Source organism: Marmota marmota, unplaced genomic scaffold (assembly GCF_001458135.2).
Source record: "Marmota marmota marmota unplaced genomic scaffold, marMar, whole genome shotgun sequence".
NCBI classification, from domain to species: domain Eukaryota; kingdom Metazoa; phylum Chordata; class Mammalia; order Rodentia; family Sciuridae; genus Marmota; species Marmota marmota.
In genome coordinates, this window is record NW_026000068.1 from 18,037,010 (window position 1) to 18,054,126 (window position 17,117).

The window sequence follows — 17,117 nt, forward strand, 5'->3', positions numbered from 1 at the left end:
ACACACACACACACACACACACATACATACACACACACACATATATATTTATTTATTTATATAAAAAGACCAATAATAGCAATATGTTCTGCATCAGCAGCAGCAACAGCGTTTCAAGGTTCTGCAGTCATCTGAACAGAATCATAGATACACCCAGCACACTCCATTTAAAAAGGGGGGGGGGAAGGAGACATGTTTTTGATTATAAATAACATAACTCTGAGCCATAGTAGGTATTAGCAGGTTATAATAATAGGGATGTTTTTTACCACAACAAAGTTTCAAGGAAAACAATACCAAAGTCAGTTCAGTAGCTTAATCATTTAATGATTTAAGTTGAAATTTAAGCTGAAAACCTTGGGCTTTTTCTATTTCTGTACCACTATCCCCAGAACATTAGCTGTCATCCTTGGACTTGTTACCTTGTGGTTGCAGTGTCCAGACATCATGTTGTCATCCATCCACAAAAAAAAAAAAAAAGGAAGAAAGGGGAAGGGTGGGGGGAATATTTTTATGTTTCTGAAATCAGGGAGAGAAGATCTTTCTCAGAATCTCCCCCAGAAGATTCCTCTTCCTGTCACAGTGCCCAGAACTGAGTCACGTGTGCATTTCCCAGTTACAAAGGCTGTCTGGCCAGTGAAGACCTGGCATTTCCAGTCTGAGGCAAATAGGTTCTGCTGGCAGGGAAGGGGGAAAGACCACCATGCCTCCCTTGGCACATTATTTCCAAAGGCCTTTATCCTCTCAAGTTCAAATTCTCTGACATGTTAATCACAGATTATGTCTATATTATTCATTATAATTATGGTATCAACAATCTAAGGTCAAATCTATATAAGAGTACACTAATATTAATGTTCAGAATATTCAATATAACAAGTTTTACATTTCTCTATGATGTACAGTCAGGAAACAATAATCCTAATACACCTATTTGTGTGGGTGTGCATGCATGCACATACACATGTGTGTATTAAAGGAGTCCCTTTGGAAAGGAATTTCTTGTTGTTCTTGTTATCCCTTGCCCTGTTATCCATCAAGTCCTAAAAGAGAGACAAATTCTGCTTAAGTATTTTTTCAGTAGCATTCAAAAATCTTTTCATGGGCCTATAATGTAGATTGCCGTATGTTCTAGTCACAATGAGCATATTCATAGTTGATTATGTTTCTCATAACCTTTTGATTGGACTGCTACAGAGAGCAAGTTAGGCACTCCAGTTCCTGCAGTGTAGACCTCCACAGAGATAATTGCCAAATTTCCTGATTACGTGCCATCTTTTCCCCCACAAAGAGCTCTACAGTCCTTTCAGTTATCATTACATCTTTACTGTATTTTCATGAATTAATAAATTTTGGTCAGTGGTAAAATTCAAGCACAGGGTAAATGAATAATTGGTTCTGTTTATAAACCCAAGAAGACTTTAGAGACAGTATAGGCAATTTAATTAGATGCTTTATTAAAAGAAGTAGTGCAGAATTTGTCATATAAAGGGTTGCTGTTTGTAAAGTACAATTTGACAATTTAATCTTTCTATTTTATTCAACAAGTATACCTTACCAAATAAATTGGAAGTATTCTTGAGAGGTCAATTGTGAGTTTCTTTTTACAGAATCTTTTTTATACTCATATTGTGCATTAAACTTGATATATGAAATTAAAGGAAAGAAAACTTTTCCAATAAGACATCACAAAATTAGCCTAAACTTTCAAAATAATGAATATTTAAATGAAAAAAAAAACTAAGGAAATGTTCAAAATGTGTGACAACTTGATGCAAATTTTGTATTTCAAATATTTATTCAAATAATTTAAATACTCCACAGAGGAATATCTTAAGGGATAAGGATTAACAAACTTGTCTGAAAAATTAGTTCTTCCCAATATTCTTCAATAAAATAGTTGATGTTTTAATTTGTCACATATCTTCTGGGAGCATACCAGAAGCTTGTATGACCTTTTTTTTGTTTTTCTCAGGGGGAAGTTGAATTAAAATAATGACGAATACATAAAAATCATAATTGTGACATATCTTCAAGATATAGTAATAATCAGGAGAAAAAATTTACATAAAACATTTGATTAAGAAAATTACATTTTATTCACTATCAAAAACTAAATTTAGGGGCTGGGGTTGTAGTTCAGTGGTAGAGTACTTACCTAGAACATTTGAGGCCTTGGGTTCAATCCTCAGCACCACATAAAGATAAATAAATAAGATAAAGGTATTGTGTCCATCTACAACTAAAAAAATATTTTTAAAAAACTAAATTTATTTTTATTCCTGGTTTGTTATACTATATTACATGTCTTCATAATAAGGTATGCCAATAGTTGCATCTTTGAAGTATGTCAATTCCTGAGCTTTCTACTCATTAGCACCTATGCTATTAAAAATAATACTTAAAATATGGGTTTTATTTAAAGAGACAAATTATTAACAAGGGGAGAAAATTATACTGTAAAATTGGCAGGCCTAAATTACAAAATACAGATGTCCACTACACATGGTACACAGACTAAGCAAAGTAAAAAAAAAAAAAAAAAAAAAAATTCTTTCCCTAGGTTTCACTAAAAGAGAAATTTTAAAAAAGAGTTTTCCTGTCCTTGTGCCATGAACATCCCTTAATTGGAGAAAGTGTCTGAGCATATTTGAAAGACAAGTTAAAAGCAGAAATGCATAAGCCCATGCCAAAAATTTACAGAATCCTGCAAGTCAGCAAACCCAAGTTACTGCACTGGGAATTTAATAGTCCTGCCGACTGTATGTGGCTTCAGAGGTAATTGTACATTTGAATAGATAAAACCTCTGAATCTGATAAAAAGAAAATCATAGATTGTACAATTTTATGAAAGTGACAGATGCATCAAGATATACTGCATTCTTTTCCATCACTCAGAATGTTTGCAATTGGATAAATGCTATAAAGAAATAACATGATAAATACTTAATTTTAATAAATACAACCAGAATGACTGCATTGAAAGCAAATATCTCTGGATGTTAGTAACATGTACTCTAAGAAATGGAAGACTTAACACAATAATAATAAATACTCTTAGTCCTTAATTTATTTGGCATATATTTGTTCATGGGTTTGAAAACTTCAATATTCTTAGTGGCTGGGCTTATAGCCTACACCTATATGTCATCCAGATATAAGATTTCAAGAACTGGTGTAGATTAGGGGTTGGGAAACTATAGCTTCTCATCCAAATCTGGATGCCCATTTTTATAAATTAAGCTTTATTGGAATGCAGTCATGTCATTTATTAACATATCCTCTTTTGCACTAGTATGGCACAATTGAGCAGCCTCAATGGACCGTAGAGTCTGAACCATTTCCTACCTGGCCTTTTACAGAAAATGTTTCCTAACCTCTAACATAGACAATAGTGTATCATAGAACACATACTTCTCATTAAAATATTTGTTTAAACAACAGCCAACATAATCAAAGCAGGTCAAATTCAGGTGCCTACTCATTGATGGAAAAGAGATAAAGATCCTGGGTTAGCCCTGTCACTGATTTTTTTATGTGACATTGAGCAAGTCACCAGTTCTCCAGTAAGAAGTGATTATTTCCCTTTACTAAGGTTGCAGTGCATAAACCAAATGACAAAACCACATGGCCTTACGGGGAACCAAAGCCCAAACCAATCATGAATGCAAGAATCTGAAGTGAACACTGGGAGCTCAGGTGCAGAGCTGAACAAGTCAGAATGTTGAGCAGACAAACCAGGATAACCTAATCAAAGTTGACTCTCCAAAATAGCACACTTACATATACTTGGGCCTGCGTTTTCATGAAGCATATAGGTCTCTGATCTCCTGGACTGAGATGGACAAGAATGCAGTTTCATCATGTGACCCAAATACCTACAAAAACTTCTAGAAAAGCATGTTCCTACTCTAAGAAAAGAAAACAAAATGTTCCTTCATCACAGAAACACCAAATAGCCTAAGCTCTGTTAGAGAATCACAATAAACATTTTGTAGATTTTATTTGAAAAGTCCTGCCAATAAGATATCTAACTTTATTTTTACAACAAGGTTTGCTGAAATGTACTAGCCATCTGAGATCTTTTAAAACTCATGCAACACCTATGAATCCTTGGGAAAACTTTAGGAAACAGTAACCTAGACAATTTCTGAATTAGATCTCTGACAGATTTCCCCAAATATTTTAACCACGAACTTTTATAGAGCACTTACCATGTGCTCACTTACCTCAAATTTTCATCATTGTAATAACTCTATGACATAGGGATTCTTATTATCATACTCATTACAGCTGGGAAAACCAGGGCAAAGATATTATTTAGATTATTCAAAGTCAAATAGGTGGTAAATTGTGGAATTAGGATTTTGGACCCAGATTCTTGATTGGATTCAGGAATATCAGATTCTGGATAGTCTGAATCCAGAATACATGGTCTTAGCTACTTTTCACATAGGATTTTGTTGCTATGTTTCAGATATCCAGAGAAGTGAAAAAATTTTGCTTAATGATTTCACTCAGTATATCTGTTGAGCTGAAATTTTTCAAACCTATTATTGGAAATAAATACAAGTTTTAGGTATCCAGGGACTGGTGAACTTTTTTTATCTGCCATTGCCTATCATTCATTTTCTACTATAAGTTCACTGATGTATGTTCATTACAGTACTTGTTAAAACAAGCTATCAGGACATCTCTTTGACAACTGTTGATTAATTTTAGATGCTCAATAGAAATTGAGTAGTTCATCTTTGTAAATATTTCTGGAATTTAAACTTCTCATTGGTAAAGCATCACTGATTTGGACCTGTTTGAATACCTTCATTTAGCAGACTTGATTTAGGAGGTATTTGTGCTGTGGAAAAAAAAAATGGCAAGTTTCTTGCTCTTGTGGACTTTAAATCTAGCAGATGGAGGAAAACAATTAGAGGGAAAAGGAAAAGAAAGATTATCAGCTCACAGAAATTGAAGGGATGTCAGTAAAATAGAGAAAAGGGCCCAGGGAGAAGTAGGAATGGAGAGAAAGGAAATACGGGGGGATGATTCTATTATATCATGTGCATGAACAAATATGTAACCAAAAAATCCCACCATTATATATTAATATAATACAACAATTAAAATAGAAGAAAAAAAGGACTTCTCCCTTAAGATAATTAAATGACCATATAAATGAATCTAAATAATCAACAAGATAATTGGTTCAGACAGATAAAAATCAAATTGTCAACTGTAGTAATGGAGAATACGCCTTGAACTTGTGACCAAGTTCTAATATTTGCTCCCTGACCTATAGTGGCACTCATGTCTTCAAAGTCAAGCATTTGTGAAGTGAAATCAGACCAATTGGGCTTCCCATGAGGACAGAGAGAAAGGTTCAAGATCCGCATGTGCTTACTTTAAATGAAGAAGGAGTAGAGCTGAGTGCGATCTATGAAGTAGACTGGCTTGACTGGCTTAGGGACATACCTCGTGGGAACTCAATGCCCTAAGAGAGTAACGAGGTAGAAAAATGGAGATAAGATGCTCGCTCTCCACAAATGCATAATGGGAGAGGACATTACACAGTGTCTGGAGGCATTTGTTGTTACAGCTGTGGGGTGCCACTAATTTCTGGAGAGTAGAGGACCTACATGCTGCTGTACACCCTACAATGCAAAAGATAGTCCTCTACAACAGACCATTATCTAAGTGTTGAGAAGCACTGCATCTCAGAAGTTTCCTTTCCAGCCTTGAATGTTGGACATTACAAACACAAATGGGAATTTTTAGATTTTTTTCCCTTTGAACCAAAATCTTTCCCTTCCTTTGAAGATTATCTGTCTATATTACATATATTATTACCTTAAATTGCAATATCAGAAAAAAATATTATATCTCAACTGCACATATACTCTTTTTGTATATTCATTACTTCTTTGCAAATGCACAAATATATGATTCTCCAAAACCCAGCAAAAATGTTACTTCTTCTTGAAATTTTTCCTAATTATGGAATTGTGAGTTGTTTCCTCTTCTGAATTCCTATGGAAATATATGCATACTCTTATCCTAACACTTATCAGCCCATGAAGTAATTGTTCATTTAAAGGTAATGCCCATATAGAAAATAAGCCCTTTACAGTAGAAGCTGTGTATGATGTGCTGAACATCCTACAGCATATGTGGTACCCCCTATAGTGAAGAATTAGCTAGCTCAAAATGTCAATAATGCCAATATTGAAAAACTCTGCATCTCAGAAATCTTTGTTACTCCAGTGCCCACACACTGCCTGCCGTAAAGAAACACAAACTAAGTAAATGAATGAATACTAACAAAGAACAGTACTAACATAAAATACCATGGATTCTATTTTATTCTTCCTGACAGTCTCACTTGTTTGTATTCTTATAAAATTATACACTTATTGCCTAAGTCCATCTAAAAGGAAAATTCAGGGGACAATTTGACAGGATGATTCTAGTTAGTAACTAGCACATGAACAAGAGAACCAATAGGCTATGGACTATCTAAGATCTAAAAATCTTGTGTATAAGTGAAAACAGTTTTAAAAGTGCAAAATATAGAAATATTATTGAATGGAATACTTTTTAAAACAAATAAGAATCTAATAATCTTAAAGACATAAGTAATGGTTTTGGAAAGACAACTTCAGAAATGAGAGAATATAGTATTGGAGATTTAGCTTAGTAAGAGGATGCTTGCCTAGCATGGGGCGAGGTCCTGGGTTTAATTCTCAGCACCAGGGGGGGAAAAAAAAGAGTGGAGAATATAATGATAGAATTAAACTTGTAATAGTTATAAAAACTTGATGGAAATGAGGATCATACAAGCAAAATGAAATAAATATAAAATAGAATAAAAGATATTTTAACAAAATAATTTAAGCTTCAAGAAACAATTGAGAAAACTTCATGGGAAATCTGCCACTAACCTCTCCTACTGCCCTGGGGCCCCAGAACAAGCAAATTGTAAAGAATGGTAAGAATCTGTGTCATAAACTTAAAATATAGTTTCCATGGATGAAGTTATGAACCAAATTTTTCAAAGGCAGTAGCACAACACAAGGATAAGAAAATAAAAAGGCTTATAGATGGCATAGAGGCTACCTCTTCTCCATGTAGAAGGAATCAAATTTAAACTATACCAATAGAAGCCTAATAAATAATTATTTCGTTACACACTGTCTTCATCAGACCACATTTAGAGAGGAATTTTCAATTTGAGTGACACCTGGCCCTCAGAGATAGGAAATGTATCAGGCTTTTGGTGCACACGGTCTGTCTCAACCAATTCTCTTATTATAGAACAAAAGCAGCCATAGATTCTATGTTAACAAATAGAGATGGCTATGTTCCAATAAAGCTTTATTTATAAAAACAGAAGTGATGTCTTTGGATCTGGCCCTGTTTTGGAAAATAAATATTGACAAATTTTAGTTGGGGTCTGGAAATTTCTATCATACAAGAGATAATTTAAGACATCAATAATATTTATACTAGGAAAAAAACAAATTCTATAACTATAAAATTTGCTTCAAGACACTCAGGTACAAGATATCACTTTTTTTATTTGTTCTAATTAGTTGTACATGACAGTAGAGTACATTTTGACACCTTGTACACAAATAGAGCACAATTTCTCATTCCTCTGGCTGTACATGGTACAGAGGCACTCCAGTAGTGTAATTATACATGTGTATAGGGTAATAATGTCTACTTCATTCTACCATCCTTCCCATCCCCACAGCCCCACCCCTTCCCTCATTCCTCTCTAAACAATCAAAAGTTCCTTCATTCTTCCCTAACCCCCACCCCCACTATGGATCAGCATCTACTTATCAGAGAAAACATTCAGCCTTTGGTTTTTTGGGATTGACTTATTTTACTTAGCATGATGTTCTCTAGTTCCATCCATTTACCTGCAAATGCCATAATTTCATTTTTATTTAAGGCTGACTAATATTCTATTGTGTATATATAACACATTTTCTTTAACCATTCATCTGTTGTAGGGCATCTAGATTGGTTCCATAGTTTAGCTATTGTAAATTGAGCTGCTCTAAACATTGATGTGGCTATGTCACTGTAGTATGCTGATTATACCTTTGGGTATAAATTGAGGAACTATTCCTTCTTAACTTAATGAGATTAATTTTGTCTTGGTCTTCAATCACAAAGGCTGGCAACAAAAATCTGTTCTCAACTTGATATTATGTTCTCTTTGGACAACAAGATTAAATTCAGAAAATTGTGGAAGGGCTTGTCTTTAGATCATTGGGGTTCTCAGTAGAATAGTTGTTGCCTAAGACTACTTGAGTAAGCCAAACACAGTGACTTTGCTGCTCCTGTGACTATTCGACACTTACATGCCAATGTGACCCCTTGAACACCGTGGCTCCCAAGATTTTGGTGCCCATTGTTTTTGTTTGTTGCACATATATTTCCAGAGAAAAGTTTGAGAGAATCTGCCACTCCACAATATTCCCAGAATCAGAAAAAAATCTAAGGTCTCTTCATGAGACTCGGGTATCACATACTCCCATTAATCAGAAGTACCTGTTCACAACATTTGACCCAGCTATCACCCTTCTCAGATTATTCCCTGAGGACCTTAAAAGAGCGTATTATAGGGATACTGTCACATCAATGATCATAGCAGCACAATTCACAATAGCTAGACTGTGGAACCAACCTAGATGCCCTTCAATAGATGAATGGATAAAAAAAAATGTGGCATTTATACACAATGGAGTATTACGCAGCACTAAAAAATGACAAAATCATGGAATTTGCAGGGAAATGGATGGCATTAGAGCAGATTATGCTAAGTGAAGCTAGCCGATCCTTAAAAAACAAATGCCAAATGTCTTCTTTGATATAAGGAGAGCAACTAAGAACAGAGCAGGGAGGAAGAGCATGAGGAAAAGATTAACGTTAAACAGAGACGAGTGGTGGGAGGGAAAGGGAGAGAGAAGGGAAATTGTATGGAAATGGAAGGAGACCCTCAATGTTACACAAAATTACATATAAGAGATTGTGAGGGGAAAGGGGGGGAAAAACAAGGGAGAGAATTGAACAACAGCAGATGAGCTAGAGAGAGAAGATGGGAGGGGAGGGGAGTGGGAGGGGGGATAGTAGAGGATAGGAAAGGCAGCAGAACACAACAGACACTAGTGTGGCAATATGTAGATCAATGGATGTGTAACCGATGTGATTCTGCAATTTGTATGTGGGGTAAAAATGGGAGTTCATAACCCACTTGAATCAAATGTATGAAAGATGATATGTCATGAGCTTTGTAATGTTTTGAACAACCAATAAAAAAAATAAGTACCTGTTCATTGGTCTAGATTTGGTGAGAGGTGAAGCAGATGTTTAACTTACAAAGTAGGGCAAGATTTCACAACCTTCTTTGTATTGCTGGTGGTCCCACCAAGCCCTTCTAGGCATCCTGAAACATATTTTAAGGTCTGGATGGAGAAAAGAGGCATGTATTTATGAAAAACCAACATTTTACCCTTCCCCCTTCACTGGTCCCTAATAAGTGTTTCATATGCTAATATAATATTTAAAATATAATTCATTGCATCCAACCAGTCTCCACATTAAATGTATTCCATTCCAATATTCCCATACTGCTACTCAATCTAGAAACTATCTTTAATTTCTTCCTCTTTTTTGTACCAGAGATTGAATGCAAGGGTACTCAATCACTGGACCACATCCCCAGCCCATTTTTTAATTTTATTTATTTTAAGACAGGGTCTCGCTGAGTTGCTGAGGCTGACTGAACTTGCAATCCTCCTTCCTCAGCAACCCAAGTCTCTGGAATTGCAGGCATGTGCCACTGCACCTGGCTCTTCCTCTTTTTAATGTCCCACATTTGGTCATCATAATGACTCAAGTCATGTCTTTCTCCAAAGTATCTCTCATATCTGTTAGCATGTTATCCATTTTTCCATTGTCTATTTCCTGTTCCAGTTTTCTCCCACATGCCTTCAGAACAGTCTCTTATATGGCCTCATTGCTCATACATACTCTGACATTTCCCACATCATTTCAGGATGCCAAAGTTAGCTTTCTGAAACACAAATATGATACCTCTTCCCTACTTGAATATTAAAGGCTTTTATTTCCTTCAAAGTAAAACTCAAACTCTTTGGCTTGACATATAAAATGACCTCATGATCTGGCCTTTGCTGACATCGCTTTTTTAATTTCTTATTATTTCTTACTACTTTACTGACTATTTCTTACTGATTTTTATTTCTTACTATACTTATCAGCCCATAGTTTTTTGGATGGGCCATCATCTCTTTCGACTCCCCTCCATCATATTTAACCCCGAAATGACCATGTCTCCTGACTCTCGCAGAACTTGATCAACTACTCCAAAATGAAGCCTCATTAAAGCCTACTATTTCCTTCTCCCACCCCCATAAAGCAGAAAATGTACCTCTCCTAGTGTTCTCTAGCAACCTATGAGCCTTATGAGCCTCTTTATAATAGGAACAATGCCTTAGACTTGGAAGATAATTTAAAAATCATCATATTTATACTATCAAATATGTAATATTGAGAGATTAATAGGTAAAGGCATGTTTAATAGAAAAAAATTAGTAAAGGATTTACACTTGGAAAACTGATCTCAAAATCTATACTAATCTCCATGTTCAGTCAGGTGGTCAGTTCTCTCATCCATCAGCAACTTGTCATTTTTTGTTACTTCATCCTCTTCAAAGTGCTTTCATTATTTGGCTTCGAGGACTTCACACTCTTCGATACTTATTCTATGACCCCAGTTCCTTCTCAATCTTCTTTGTTGACAAATCCCCGTGTCCTCTTAAACCTATCATCTTCCCTTCTACACTCATTACCTTGGTGATATCATATTTTCAAGACTTTATATTGCCATCCATCTACTACCAAGATCAAATTACCTATCTCTTCTGGACTCCTCCCTGAACTGCAGATTTGTTTGACTGCACAACAGAAATTTCTAATTTAAATTTTTAAAACTGAACCTCCAACCTCAAGTAGCCACAACCCGAGTTCACCTGATCTTCTCCATCAGTCAATTGCATCTCCATCCTTCCAGTTGTTCAAACCATGACATGCTTTTAATCACCTTGACCCTTCTTTATGTCACTTCACACGGTCAATCATCAGCAACATGGCTCCAATCTTACTTACCTATATCCAGAATCCAACCACTTCTCAGCATTTCCACTGTGACCACCCTGGCTCAAGTCACCATCACCTTTCAGTTGGCTTACTACATTAACCTCCTATTTGATCCTGTTTCTACCTTGGTTCTCCTCAGTCTATTTACAAGCCTGCAATTACAAATATCCTTTTAAAACAAATCACTTCTTTCATCCAAACCTTTGAGTGACCCTCCATCTTACTCAGAATCAAAGTCAAATCTCAGGAATGAACTTTAAAACTGCATGATCTAAACAGAAGTGTTACATGCTAATGATTTTTCAAAAAGATTTCACGTTTAAAATGTGATTAATTTTCTCAATTATAAATATGTCTGCAGTAGCAAAAATAAAAACAAGTTATTTCAAGTTTAAAAAAATCTGCATAATCTAACTTCCCAGTACATCATCTCCTTATTCTCCCTTGCCCACTCTTGTTCAGTCAAACTGGTCTCCTAGGATGTCTTCTAGAAAGCAGCATGTCTCTGCTTCAGAATCTTCCTATTAGCGTGCTTCTTCATTTCTTTTAAGCCTTGACTCAAATTTTATCCTCTTGATAAAGCCTTACCTGATCACCCTATTAAAAATAAAACCCCATATGAATTTTCCCTATTCATCTCCTCCACTTGTTTTTTTTTTCATAGTACTTATGACCATCTAATGTATTATTCTAGTTTCCTTAATTATTTTGTTTACTGACATTCTTCTCCTACCAGATGTAAAGTGCTTGGGGCAGGAATTTTTACCCATTTGTTCACTGCTATACCCCAAATTGGACATAATCTCCAAATAAGAGTTGCCAAGTGAAGAAACAATTCAACACATATTTATCACTTCTGAGTGCCTGACAGTGATTGGATTGCAGTAGTATTTCACTTAATGTTCATCCACTTTAAAGACTAAGAAATTAAAATTTCAAGTATTTGATTCTATGATGCTTCATGTGTTTCTGTATAGGTAGGACTTATGACAGCTTTCTGGGTGCTTGGGGAGATAAAACCTTTCAGGAAAATGCCCTCTTTTGTTATGTTGTATTTTTACTTGAAATTGGTTTGAGAAATGATGAATGAATATGGGGGAGTATGCCAAGGATCCCAACCTTTGACACAAACTCTTGCCCAACGTATTATAATTATTCAGAGCTGTTGCAGCATGAAGTCAGTATTTTTAGGAGCCAACACATACAATTTGTCTGCAATGGAAACTCACTTAAAAGAATTGAAAGTGACAAGACTGATAATAAAATTGTGTCACATTGTAGAGTTTGTTTTATAATGCTTTGCTAAGATTGAGTTCATCCATTAGTTCTTCAAATTTTGGTGATTCTTAAAAAAGCATAGACATTGGGTCCCCACCATATACTTCCTACTGGCATAGATATTTAACAAACTTCCCAGGCTTTTATTAAGTGTCATCCCTGCACTTAAATCATACAGTGGCATTTGGGAACTAATGCTGTAGATCGTGATAAACTGCTAAAAGTTTTCAGCTGTAATTTTGCATACATTCTGTATATTTGCAACTTATGTCTGGTTGAAGAACACTACATTTTTATGTACTATACAACTAGGTAAATCTGACAAAGGAATGGTTGGAATGTTTTTCAGAATAATGTATCATATGCTGCCTCACAACAGTATTTTTCTCTATCTGTTATAGGTCAATGCACAAACTGGCCCAGTTGGAAAGACTTGACTTAGGCAATAATGAATTCAGTGAGCTGGTAAGCAAATGCATTTTCTAAACTTGATAAAAACACTCCAGGAGATTATTTCTTTTTCACTGTCTTTGTAACCCCAGGTATTAAAACATTGAGTGCACATTTGCATTTGCTAAATATATAAAATAAAATCTGAGAGTTAAAGTGATTGTATAGTAAGGCACAAGTAACTATATATTAGGTTACACCAAAAAATTATTGGGGTTGAAACAGAAGCATATTATTAATTTTGAGCAACAACTGGGTGGCAGGCACCAGGTTAAGTGTTTTACATATATTACCCCATTTAATCCTGATTTGACATGTCAAGATGGTCACTGATATATATATAGCTATTATATGGCTGAACAGAGATTAAATTGAGACTTGATCATCTCTGAAGTTCAAACCTGAAACATTTTTCCCTTAGAGGTTGCTTGGTAGCATGACATGAGGGATGGTAGTCACCAAGGACATGGTATTTCCAATTGCACTGAAATGTCTTAAAACTCACCGCCAGCAAGATTGCTTACTCCTTTCAAGCTTCATTTTCTTTAAAATATGTGTGGAGTTCAATATCTCAAGTACAAATTAGAAGAAAGCACAAATATTTCTTTGTAATTCTTCCTCTTAAATATTTTCAAATATCAAAAATTAAAATTATCTAAAGTGTATTTTAACTATTCTTATTTGTTGTTTTTAGACATACATGATAATTGGGGGTATTTTGAATATTATACATACATGGGGTACAACCCATTAAAATTTTGATCTTATCGTTAAACATGATGTGGAGTTACACTGGTTGTGTATTCATATATGTGCATAGGAAAGTTATATCCAATTCATTCTACTGTCTTTCCTATACACATTGCCCCTCCCTTCCCTTCCATCTCCCTAATCCAATGACCTTCTATTCTTACCCTTCCTACCCTCCCTTGTTATGGGTTAGTATCTGCATATCAGAGAGAACATTTGACCCTTGATTTTGGGAGGACCGACTTATTTCACTTAGCATGATAGTCTCCGGTTCCATCCATTTACTGGCAAATGCCACAATTTCATCCTTCTTTATAGCTGAGTAATATACCAGTGTGTAAATATACCACATTTGCTTTATCCATTCATCTGTTGGAGGCTACCTACATTGATTCCAAAGCTTGGCTACTGTGAATAGAGCTGCTATAAACATTTATGTGGCTGCATCACTGTGTTATGCTGATTTTAAGTCCTTTGGGTATAAGCCGAGGAGTAGGATAACTAGATCAAATGGTGGTTCCATTCCAAGTTTTCTGAGGCATCTCCGTACTGCTTTCCACAGTGGTTGAAAACAATTTGCAGTCTCACTAGCAGTGTATGAATGAACCTCTTTCCCCACATTCTCACCAACATTTATTATTAAATAATAATTGCCATTAATAATTATTAAGTAATAATTATTATTGATAATTGCCATTCTGACTCTAATTGCTAGTGATGTTGAACATTTTTTCACATATTTGTTGACCTATCATATTTTTTCTTCTGTGAAATGCCTGTTCAGTTCCTTTGCCCATTGGTTGATTGGGTTATTTGATGTGTTTTTGTTTTTTGGTTTTTTGGTGTTAAGCTTTTTGAGTGGAACTTCACATTTCTAATATAACTCACTCTATTAATTATCATATATGTGGAACTGGCCATTGTTTCTCTGATGATAACAACTTGTAATGAGAAAATAAGAGATTTTTTTCTGGCAAGAAACAGTGTCATGCAAAGAAGGGCTCAGATTCCATTCTAAAGCTAGATGTGAACAACTCAAGAGACTATCAACAGGTGATTCATTGAATATGACCTGGAAAAGAGACAATGTAGAGAAAAGATGACTACAACTTAAAAACTTTGAGAGCCATTGAGAATGGAAGTTAATTGAGAAAGAATATAAATATTCTAAGGAAGGTTTAAAGTAAAAATATCTACTTATGGATACCTTTGTTATAACAAAAACTTATAATAACAGGAATTATCTTATGTTTCTAACAACAATGATTACCACAAGATAGTAGATAAAGTTCTAGGAACATAAGAGCTACTTAGAGTTATTTTTTGATTAATTCTTTATTGGATTGTTTTACTCAATATGAAATTAATAAATGTCTTTTTAAGAAAATTTAGAAAGTTAAAATCGTAAAAACAATAGTAAAACTCAGCCATGATCCCATACCCATATATAACCATTATAAATATTTTTTTGGTATATTTTCTCCCTGCCCCTATTTCTTATCATGAAGTCAAATGAGTATTATTTGGAGTCAGGTCAAATGTAGGACTCTTTATTGGCTGTCAGGGGCCAAAAGCCTTGTGGTAGGTATAGTTTCCAATAGATGTATGCAATGAATTAAAAGTCCACTATTGGTCCTGAACTGGTAGAGGAAATAATGGAGACTTCACAAGCAAATCGCTATGAGTGAAAAACATACAAGAAAATGGAACAAATTGAGAGCAGAGCATGGGAGACAAAGGGATCAGTGTTACCCAGAGATGAAGCAAGGCCACTCTGACCATCCTTCTAATACAGCTCCAGCCCCCAGCTCCCATCTCCCAGTCTCCTAACCTGCTTCTCCCCTCCCTCCCTGCACTGTAAAGGCAAGGGTTAATATGTAAAAAAAAAATGCCATTTGGAGCCATCAACAACTCTGCTAAGGGAATCTTCATCAAGAGTCAGTCGTAAGAAGCAAAGTGGGCTTCTCTGCAAGCCAGAAAGACAGAAGAGGAGACTAATAGCAGATTGGGATATAACCTGCACATGTTTTAGAGTCATTCGAGCAGTCAAGTGGGCAAGAGCAGAGTGGGCAATGGGCCACAAGAAAGGGAGAGAGGGATTATAGTGATCACTAGAGAAGCATCTCCCCTTATTTGGGAATGTTCCTTGTCTCCACTCCTCTACCCCTTACAAAGGGACTCCTGAAACAGAATTGATTGAGAAGGATCCTAGGAAAGTCCTGATCTCCTGATCCTGTGCTATTCAAGCAGGAAGAAGGTCAGACGAATATGATTTGAAATTTCACTATAAATATGGCATAACTTATACTGGTTATCTATAGATATTTCTGAATACCAAATTGCAATCGTAGTGTGCATTGTTATTGAACTCAGATAGATTCCCTACAGGCACTATAATTCACAAGCTTTCTTTGTAGCTAAATTAGGAAGACTGTCAAACAATAGCTACAAAATAGTGAATTAAAAATCTGAATTTAAGAGAAAAAAATCAGAATCTTGATATTTTATTATATCACATTTTATGCATACAAAATAATATGCATAACAAATGTTTAAGTTACAGAGCATAATAAAATGAACCCTGTGAAGCCACCTCCCTGTTCATATGAATCAGCACTGCCTATCCTGTGCAGCCAACTCTATGCTTTTCCCCAGGCCCATCATTCTGTTTTATCCCAAGAGGTAATTACAATTTCGAATTTCTAAAAATATTCTCTTGCTTTATCTCCAGTGGTAACTATAGTCCTGAATTTTGTGTAACATTCTCTTGCTACATTTACCCCTTTGTTTGTATTCCTAAGTGTTATACTATTGTACTTTTCTTTTTCCTGTTTCTAGAAATGTGACCATACCACAACAATTTACCCTGCCTTGTCTTCCTGGAAAGTCCCTTTGTCCACTTGTTATTACAGTGTTGATATGTGTACTGTCATGAGAATTAATCTAAAGCACAGGTTTAGAAGTGGCATTTCTTCATTATTAGTTACCAATATATTCATCTTTAAAAATAATGCTTTTGTGTTTTTTTTTTCAAAATAGTTGTACTCATTTACCAGGAACATGGAAGAATTATCATACATCATCTCTTCATCAGCACTTGATATTGTTGGGCTCTTTATTTTTGTCAATATAACAGCTGCAAAATGGCATCTCCTTTTGGGCTTCATTTGCATATCCCCAATTTCTTATGAGACATGATTTTTCTGTCTGTTATTGGCAGTTTGTGTAGCCTCTTCCATCAAATGCCTGTATATGTATTTTTGCCCATTTTTCTTTTTTTAATATTTTATTAGTTATTGATGGACCTTTATTAATTTATTTGTTTGTATGTGGTGCTGAGAATCGAACCCAGGGCCTCACACATGCTAGGCAAGCGCTCTACCACTGAGCCACAGCCCCAGCCCCTTTGCCCACTTTTCTATTGGTTATCTTTCTTTTTTTTTTTTTTTTTT

General features: G+C 35.2%; 1 protein-coding gene across 9 annotated transcripts in view; it reads left to right on the forward strand.

The window, feature by feature from the left end:
• The window catches only part of Lrrc7 (leucine rich repeat containing 7), a 432,103-nt gene that overhangs the window by 240,583 nt on the left and 174,403 nt on the right, over positions 1 to 17,117 (forward strand). For all 9 annotated transcript variants that reach the window (XM_048814043.1, XM_048814046.1, XM_048814045.1 and 6 more), the window contains one exon: positions 12,867 to 12,930. In XM_048814043.1, coding sequence (XP_048670000.1) covers positions 12,867 to 12,930 — 64 coding nt within the window. The remainder of the gene's footprint in view (positions 1 to 12,866; positions 12,931 to 17,117) is intronic.